The 9,261-nt window shown below is 47.8% G+C and overlaps 1 protein-coding gene across 1 annotated transcript in view; it reads right to left on the minus strand.

Annotated features, from left to right (window-relative positions):
* The window catches only part of chd3 (chromodomain helicase DNA binding protein 3), a 42,578-nt gene extending 33,693 nt beyond the window's left edge, over positions 1–8,885 (minus strand). Inside the window, exons 1-8 of the mRNA XM_017436149.3 lie at positions 8,347–8,885; positions 6,228–6,349; positions 5,934–6,116; positions 5,729–5,853; positions 3,123–3,361; positions 2,857–2,990; positions 2,629–2,758; positions 665–846 (exon numbers count right to left, since the gene is read on the minus strand). Of these exons, the coding sequence (XP_017291638.1) occupies positions 665–846; positions 2,629–2,758; positions 2,857–2,990; positions 3,123–3,361; positions 5,729–5,853; positions 5,934–6,116; positions 6,228–6,349; positions 8,347–8,521 (1,290 nt within the window). The 5' untranslated portion in view covers positions 8,522–8,885. The remainder of the gene's footprint in view (positions 1–664; positions 847–2,628; positions 2,759–2,856; positions 2,991–3,122; positions 3,362–5,728; positions 5,854–5,933; positions 6,117–6,227; positions 6,350–8,346) is intronic.
* Between the last annotated feature and the right edge of the window lie 376 nt (positions 8,886–9,261).

A 9,261-nucleotide genomic window follows, 5' to 3' on the forward strand; every position in this document is an offset into this window, starting at 1 on the left:
ATGAGACTGGAAAGAAAGAGTGCTGTCGAGGATGACACCCAGACTCTTTACCTGAGGGGAGGGAGAAATGGAACGGTTATCAATGTCAATACTGAAGCTTTTGGTTTTAGCCAGGGTGGATTTTGTACCAATGAGAAGAACCTCTGTTTTGTCACTGTTAAGTTTAAGAAAATTTGAGGTGAACCAGGATTTTATTTCAGTCAAGCAGTCGGTAAGCGAGGATGGTGGGAGGTTGGAGGCGGGCTTACTGGAAACATAGAGCTGGGTGTCATCCGCATAACAGTGGAAATCAATATTGTGCTTGTGGAAAATAAAGCAGCTTTTTTCCCCTCTTTGTGATAATTAAAAGGCAAAAGTGAAACGAACCATCAGCTTCACACTCGTATCCACCCTGCTCTGCTCTGATTGGCTAAAACTTCGCCTCTGGTTCACTTTACTTATGGAAAGCAGCGTAACTTTAATCCCTGTATCATAAATAGACTAGATGGCTTCAACGGGACGACAACAAAAAACACTTTTTTTGATCTTCTCATTTTTACTACAGATGACAGAAATCTGTCACGGCAACGGGAGAACACGAACCCCCTGCGTTCACGGGCGCAGGTCTATGAACACCGCGGCGTGCGGAACAGGAGCGCCTGTGCGGACAGCGTGCCGTACTCACGCAGTGGGGGCAGCTCCACTTCCCCTCGGGAGCCTTCTCCAGCTCAGGCTCAAGGCAAACAAGGTGATACGCTCGAGGACAAGTGTCGCACAGGATGATCTCGCCGCCCTGCTGACACACCTCGCAGTAGTCCTGGTGGTCCGTCTCGTAACCGTCGCCCTCCTCCTCGCCTGGAACTGACACTGAAATGAACGCTGTTAATGTAATACGGTGCATTTGTACAGGTTTGTGAAGAAAAAAAGACTTCTTCTTTAACTGATTACTCAGAATCCCCCCGATGGTGTGGGTATGTTTATCGCCCACACCTGAATGAGGAAAAAGCAGGCAATAAAGTTTTTTCAAAATATTTGACGAACCAGAGGACGAATTTTCATGAAACATGCAGGAAATGATCACCAGACATACGCCCTACAACTGATTCACTTTTGGAGGCAACCCATTTCAAGATGGCCGCCGCAGTCAACTGACCTTAAAAGGCACGGTAACGGCCATAACTCGGGTCAAGTCAACAAATATTTCCCTGAAATTTGGCGCGGCTGGAGCTGAAACTTGTTCAAAGGTCGCGCAAAGACCCTATCCACTGCGGGTAAGATATTCATTATTCATAACCTCTCCACAGAACCCCGCTTCGAAACATCTGAACGAACAATTTAAACTTCCATCAAACCAAACCAGCCAAACCAGTTCGGCTCACCAGATGTTTGTTGCACTGCAGTGAGCTGCAAACGGGTCCAATTAGGATGCAGACGACCCTGGGTGGTCGTCAGTTTGACCCAGCATCTGGGTGATGTTTTCTACCCAACAAACTTAGTTAAAAAAGCTATTTTCTTAAATTAGAGCTACAAGAAAGTTGAGTTAAAAAGAACAATCCAAATACAGGGTTATAAAATAATTACAATTTGAGATAGCTAGCTAGTTGGCGCTACTACTATTATTTGAGGAACTAAAACTCACTGTCTAAAACAAACTAAAGTTATTTATGAAGCCAAACAGGTTAAATATCTTCTTACAAGTTGCTTTTACTGTCTTACCGTTGCTTATTATATGCTGAATCAGAGGTCCAGTCAGATGTAATTTAGTTTAATTTAACTTCTGGCTTTAAAGTGGACCTATTATGCAAAATTCACTTTTTGCATGTTTTTGTACTTCCATTTGGGTATCTTCTAGAATCAGTCCAAGCACAAAAAAAAACAAAAAAAAACCACCCAGCCGTTTGAGTAAATGTTTTCTGGTGTCTGCAAAACGACCCGTTTCAAAAACCTCGGGATTGTTGCGTCACAATCCCGGTTACCTAGCAACCCCAAGTGTGTGTCAGAGCTGCAGCTTTTAATCCTTCAGTGAGTTTTTATGTTTTGAGATGGGACACTGAAATGGGGGGCGTGGCCAACAGCAGCTAATTTGCATAAACGTGACGTCGCCCTAAAACTGCTCTTTCTGAAATGAGCTCCAAACAGGCAGAACTGATCAGGTGAAATCTCAATATCTGAGAAGGATTTTATGTATTAAATGTAATGAAGATGTTTTGTTTTGCCACAGACGTATTCTGACTTGTTCCAGGAAGCAGAATAGATCCCCCTTAAAATGGCGGACTGTGACCCAAACACTGGGTCAAACTTTGGTCAAACTAACCCACAGGTGTCCAACTCCGTCCCTCGTGGGGACACTCTCCTGCATGTTTTAGATGTTCTTGCTTTAAAACACCTGATTTAAATTAATGACTTGTGGACGTGCTTCTGGAGAACTTGATGATTTGGTGAGGAGGTGATTAAACCATTTGAATCAGGTGTGTCGGAGCAGGAAACAACTAACACTCCCAGGACGGCGGAGCCTCGAGACCTGGAGTTTGACACCCCTGAACCAACCCGACAGCTTTAACCCAGAAACTGAGTTATCAAAACAACCCAGCAGTTTTCAGTGTGTACTAAAAACTTAAAAGTTGTCTCAAAAGCTGTGTCCGCCCTTACTTTTCTTCTTCTTCTTGGTGGGCCGTCCTCTCTTGTTCTTCTTCACCCGGCCGGAGCTGTCGGAGCGAACGGAGGAGCTGTGGACGCTGGAGTCCTCCTGCTCGGACTCGTCCTCGTCCATGTCGTCGCTCTGAGACAGAGACACGGCAGTCAGGGACGGGCGCAAAGACACACAAAAACTTCTTCTTTATTTCTACAAAGAGACACTTTCGGCGCAGCGGAACTCACAGAGCAGCTCTTCTTCCTCTTGGCACCTATAGGTAACAGTTTGATTCGAATGGGTGCCATCTTTTTAGCCTTGGCCGCAGCTTTTTTCTTGTCCGGCACTCGAGGACTTTTACTGCGCTTCTTGTATCCTGGACCTGGACAGAGAAGGCGGTAAAGAAAACAGGAAAACAACAAATGTAGTTTTTTTTTTTTATATATCTGCTTCTGAAGATTGCAAACAAAAAGCACAAAGCTAAAAAAAAGGACCACAGAAGCTCACCACTGACCTTTGCCCTCTTTCGTCTTGGCCTTTCTGATCGGCGGCGGCTGAGGCGGCGGCTCGGGCGAGGCGGTCGCCGCAGAGACCTGCTTGGCGACAGCGATGGCGGCGGCAGCGGCGGCCGCTGCTACGGCGGCAGCGTTGCCTTTGAAGGGGTTGTTGGAGCTGAACTCCCTCCACTTGGCCCCCAGGATGGTCATCATCTTGGACATGGGGATCTTCGGGTTCTTCTTGGCTATCATGGGCCTGAGTCCAGCACAGAGGCGCAACCAACCGCGGCGTTAGAGCGCACAAACCTCAACGTCTGCGTTAATATGCCGCTGGTCGTCTCTGAACTAGGCGCCCGTGTGAGTCACTAACCACACACTGAGCAGGAACACGTTCCGTTTAGTTCTGACGTGCTTCGTACCGATTTCAAACACTCCAAGTCCTAATATCAGCGTTTAGTAAAAAAGTAAAAGCTGATATTTAGACTCTTTGTTGGAATCAGCAGCTCCCTGAGCACACACTTGTAATAAAATGTCCCCAAAAGGCAGAAACTGAACAAAAACACAAACTACAGTTAATACGCATCTGCAAAACTTCTGTTCTATTTTTTATGATTGTGGTCATTTTAAGGCTTTCTGAATTCATTGGTGTTGATTATTTTTATGCTGCTCATTGATCATTTTGTGTCATCTAAACAGTTTGAACTTTTCTTCCCCATTTAAAAATGCAAAGTGTTACATCAAACAGCGGTTTTAAAGGTACTTGTTGCAAACTGTGACATCGAGCGTAAAGACAGGTTATCCTGAGCCGTGTCAAACGGTCCAGTTTGAACGCCTTTACTCCAGCGGTTTTTCCGACGTACTGGCAGGCAATTCTGAAATGCGGGTACGCACTCGATGTAAACAAAGCACTTTCGTCTGCGTTCTTTGCCTTAACAAATTGGAGCATAGACACGAACCGAGATATCAAACTGGTTGAACTTCTCAATCCTGAAATTGCTGTTCTGTGGATGTCACCGATGTTGACATATTTTTGTAACTTTGGCCGTTTTCGTAGGTAAACGAACGAACGAACGTCAGCACACGTTCACAAGTTTTAACAGTTAGGGACACGTCAGTGACTGATATGAGAAAACACCGTTGAGTACCGCCAACGATGCACAATACGCCAAAGTGGGAATCCCCTCACACAACAATCCTGAATACATGGGTCTGGAGTCGGAGCACAGACAAGAGCTTGACCTATGACCTCATGACCTTGAAATCAATAGGGATCATTCTTGACCTACCAGGTTTCCAGCTGTGCAGCGTGACATTCCTTCGTTACAGGATTACAGGATTAGACCTCGGACAAGGATAGCACAAAGGTGCCACCTGTGACCTTGACCTTTGACTCCATGACCTTGAACTCAATGGGGATCACCCTTGTCACACAAGGTGTCCAGCTGCAAAGTTTCCCATTCCTATGTCCCACAGTTGCAGAGTTAGAGCACAAACAAGGTCTGCGCAAGGTGTCACCTGTGACCTTGTAACCTTGAAGTCAATAGGGATCAACCCAGTCACATAACATGTCCAGCTATGCAGATTGTTTTTTTTTTACTTTATAGTAATTTTTTTACCCATCTTTACGACACTGCAACGACTACTTTTAAGTACTTTCATCCTAAACACAACCGCTTTTCAAACCTTTGGCGACGCCGCATCAAAGTTCAAACATTTTGAAGGATTTTCAGAACTCCTGAGAACGCCGACGTGTTCCTGTTGCAGGGTTTAGGCTGGGAGGGTTGACCCAATTCATAAAGTGTGCAGTCGACACTGTGGTTAGATCGTCAACGTGCCCAACAAACTCAGCCACTTTGTTTAGTTACGGTAGTGAATAAAAATGAAGACACATTAACAGAAACGGAAACTAGCAGATAAAAACAGAAAACCCAAAGCAGTTTTATTTACCGGTTCAGAAACACTGAGCTGTAAGAGCTGCCTGACGAGACGCCTCCGGGACATCGTTAGAGGACGGAGTTGAGTTTGTATTGTGGAAAAGGAAAATGTCATGTGGTGTAAATGACTGTTTTGGACTTGAAATGCTTCAATGTATGTTTATACTAAACTTCCACTTTTAGACCAAATTTAGCCCAATTTTATCCTAGATCTTCTTCTTCTTTCAGCTGTTCCCTCTTCAGGGGTCGCCACATAGAGTCATCCTCCTCCACCTAACTCTGTCCTCACTCCAACTACTGCCATGTCTCCTCTTTGTCTCCAACATCCTTCCACCAATATACCCACTGTCCCTCCTCTGCACATGTCCAAACCATCTCAGTCTGTCCTCTTTGTCTCTAACATCCTTCTGTCCCTCCTCTGCACATGTCCAAACCATCTCAGTCTGTCCTCTCTAATTTTATCTCCCAGTCCTTCAACCTGTGCTGGACCTCTGATGACCTCATTCCTAATCCTGTCCTTCCTTGTCTCTCCCAAGGAGAACCTCAGCATCTTCAGCTCTGCCACTTCCTGTTCTGTCTCCTGCCTTTTTGTCCGTCCCACTGTCTCCAAACCATACAACGCGGCTGCTCTCACCACTGTCTTGTAACAGTAACGTAAATTTATCCTAGGAATATTTCAGCGGTCCTACCTCATAAACTGGCTGAAGGCTTTATAGTTGGTGAGCTCCCTGTAGTCCTCCTCTGTGAAGGTGTGGTCTACGTCCTCCAGTCCCCACTCCTTTGCCAGCTGGGCGGAGGTCTTCTGCTCTACAGGCTGCTGAGAAGAAACCAGGTTCCAAGATCATTGAGATTGTGCCCCCCCCCTTCAAAAGGAGGTCCAGTCCAGACTTTTACCTTGGTCGTTTCCTCCTGGCTGCTGTCTCGGTCCCCGTCGTCTTTCTTCTTCTTCTTGGTTTTCTTCTCCTTCCGTTCTTTGTGCTTCTTCTTCTTCTTCTTCTCCCCGGAGAAGCTGGTCGCGCTGTCCGAGTTCTCGCCATAGTCCCGCTCTCTGTCGGAGTTTCGCTCTATGTCGCTGTCCTGGGCGGCGGAGCGGGAGGGGGGGGGGGTTACCAACCAAGCGGAGACTGCGGTCACCACCGGACAGGTGACAAACCGGGCAAAAACAAAACAAAACAAAAAAAAACTTACGATCTTCTTCCGCTTTTTGGCTTTGACTGGTTTCCCCTCTTTCTCCTTCTTCTTCGCGTCCTTCTTTTTCTTGGGACGGCCTTTCTTCTTGCACGGGACCTCTCTGTCCAATACCTCGTCTTCTGAGACAAAATAAGAAAAAGAAAAAGCTATCAGTTCAGGGGTGTTGAATAATCTTGTCAAAGCTCCCCGGAGCAGGACCGCTAATCCCGGCTGAACTCAATGACGAACGATAGGTGTCCGCTGACCTCTGACCTTACCCGACCTGCTACATGTGCCGAATTAGGGCTCTAAGTAGATTTGACAGCTGGTGTCAGTGATGCTGCAGGGGGGGTAAAAGATAATCGGTTCGGGGGTTAACCTTTGTGAATGAGCCATTTTGGGTGGGAAATGATTCATGAATAAAGGGGAAAAACAGCTGGAGCTGAAAACCTTTGAGGTCTGAGCCACTGTGGGACTAAATCAGGACTGTAAATCCTACTTTGAGGAGTATATGATGTGAGAATGTGCGGATAGTTAGTCCCCTCGGTACCTGAGCGGGGACCTCACCGGGACCACCGTTTAGCCGGCTCTGACCCGCCTCGGTGCCGTTTAATGCGGGGCGGACGCCGGGTTTGATAAGCTGCGGTTTTTGTTTTTGTCGTGTTTTATTGTATGCCTGCCTTTGTTAGTGCTCGCCCCCACCCGCAGCAGCAACAGCTCCCCCTTCCTCCTCCTCCTCTCCTCCTTTCTTCTTCACCAACACAACCTCCTCCTCCTCTTTACTCCCACCCAACCGAAAACTCCCGCTCTCCCCGCGCCTCCTGTGCAGCGCGCGGCCGCCGAAGGCACGCCGGGGGCGGTAGCGGCACGCACGCGGGCCCCGGTGCTTCGGAGGCCGCCGCCGGTGAGGCGAACTGGAACGACTTCTAGCTATTCCCGACAGCTAGAGGGGGGAGGAGAGGAAAGAGGGGGGACGGTGGGCGAGACCACCGCTGAGAGAGGTCGAGAGAGGGGAGGTTAAAAGCCCTCGACAGGAGGGCTAATTTATCTGTCTGGCACGGCTCGAGTCAGTGATTCGGCGAGCCGGAGGTTCAAGACAAAGCAGCCGAACTATCAGCCGCCTCCGTGTGTCATATTTATCACACATTTTGAACTCGCATCGCCCGGCTCAGTGCTTCGTAAGCGAGCCACAAGTTTCCGCTCAGGTCTCATCGCTCCTTGTGATTTGCGCGGTTTAACCGCCGTCACTGAAGCCCGCGAGCAGAAACACAGAATGTCACGTTCACTGACCGTTGGGCTGCACGTTCAAAAACAAACGGTTAAAAACAAAAAATACAACCGAACCACACACACACACATTCAGCGTTTAACCACGCTGCTGTTTGACATGGGTGAGTGACAAAACATCTCTCGAGTCTGTCCTGTCTTGACCTGTCAGTACGCAGCGACGACAAAAAAAAAGAAAATCCCACGGAGGGTTGTGACAAGTTTGTCTCATTTCACACCCGGCTTATCATGTCTCCTCTCCCTCCTCCTCCCCACGAGCCAGCCGGGTATCAAATACATATAGCCTGCGGCGGGGGAGTCCATGTTTTTAAGCTTCTCTTTTCTAACCCCTCCGGGGGCGACCTTGTTATGATTAGCTGGCGGCCCCGGGGGGCTTTATTTGCATGTGTGTCCGGGGAGAGCTGTCAGAGGGGCATTTAAAGGACGAACACAAACTGCGGAGGCGAGAGCTAAAGTTTGCGGGGAGGTGAAGAGGTGAGGAGGACGGCGCGGGCTCGCGGCGAGACGTTGGTCCCCTCCGCTTCGGAGGCGCTCGTGCGATTTAGGGGTATTTGGTTGCCGCAACATGCCTGTCTAAAAAAAGAAAAAAAAACTTAAGCGTTACGTTTTTTTTTGTTTTTTTTTTAGTGTGGGGGGGTTCCTACTCTGTGCCAGTTCGGACCTCACGAACAGGACACAGATGACTACGAAGCTAATTTGAGTCTAAAACCTGATTTTTTGTTTTGTTTTGTTTTAGTCAAACCTACGAAAAAAGTGGTTTTTAAAATCGTGCGCGCGCTCCGGACCTCTCCCGTCCAACGGTTTTAACCTCAGGTTCTCTCAGTTTTTTTTTTTTTTTTTTTAACCGTACCTGGCGCGGCCGGCGTTGCAGTTTCCCGAAGCGCCGCCGGCGAGTTTATGTCGCTTGCGTTCTCGTTTAGCGGGTCTCCGTCGTCGTCCTCTTCTTCTTCTTCATCGAAATCTCCTCCCTCGGAATTAACCACCATGCCCTCGTCTTCCTCGCAGGAGCGGAGAGGAGAGGACATTATACTCCCGTCATCGGATGGGTCCTCTCCTCGCGCTCAAAGAACAAAAAAAAAAAAAAAAAAAAAAAAGAAAAGAAAAGAAAAGAAAAAGGAAAGAAAGAAACAACCCCGGCACGATTATAATGTGATATTTATTTAATATTCAAATCGGCACAAGCCGAGGAGGGGTGGAAGGGGAAAAAAAAGTGACGGGGGGGGCGTTTTGGAATATTTTACACTAAGGCAGAGCAACAAAGATGGCCGCCCTCTTATATTTATTTTTTAACAACCCCCCCCCCCATAAGAAAAAAAAAATCCCCTTACATAAAAAATGGCTGACTATATTATTTCAGAACGCGCCCCCCTCCTCCCCTCGCGCTCTCTCTCTCGCTCTCTCTGTCTCTCTCGTGCCTCTCCTCGCGCGCCCCCCTCCCTGCCTAAAAAAAAAAAAAAAACGTACACATTGTTAGAAGAAGAAGGGGTGCGCGTGAGCGCGCGTGTCAGTCATTGTTACTTGTTTGTTTCTGTTCTGTCTGACCCCCCCTCCACCTCCACCACCCCCCCCGCGTCACGACAGACCTCTCGGTGTCACCGTCTGCAATGCAGAGACAGATTTATCAAACATGGCCCCCACACCGCTGCATGAAAGGAAAAGCAGAGAGGGAGGGAAATTATTTAAAAAAAAAAAAGAAAGAAAGATATTTTGGAGCAGGCGGCGGCGTGAGTGCTGGGGAGGGATCCGGAGAGGGAGAAAAAAAAAA

The sequence above is a fragment of the Kryptolebias marmoratus genome, linkage group LG7, assembly GCF_001649575.2.
Source record: "Kryptolebias marmoratus isolate JLee-2015 linkage group LG7, ASM164957v2, whole genome shotgun sequence".
NCBI lineage: Eukaryota > Metazoa > Chordata > Actinopteri > Cyprinodontiformes > Rivulidae > Kryptolebias > Kryptolebias marmoratus.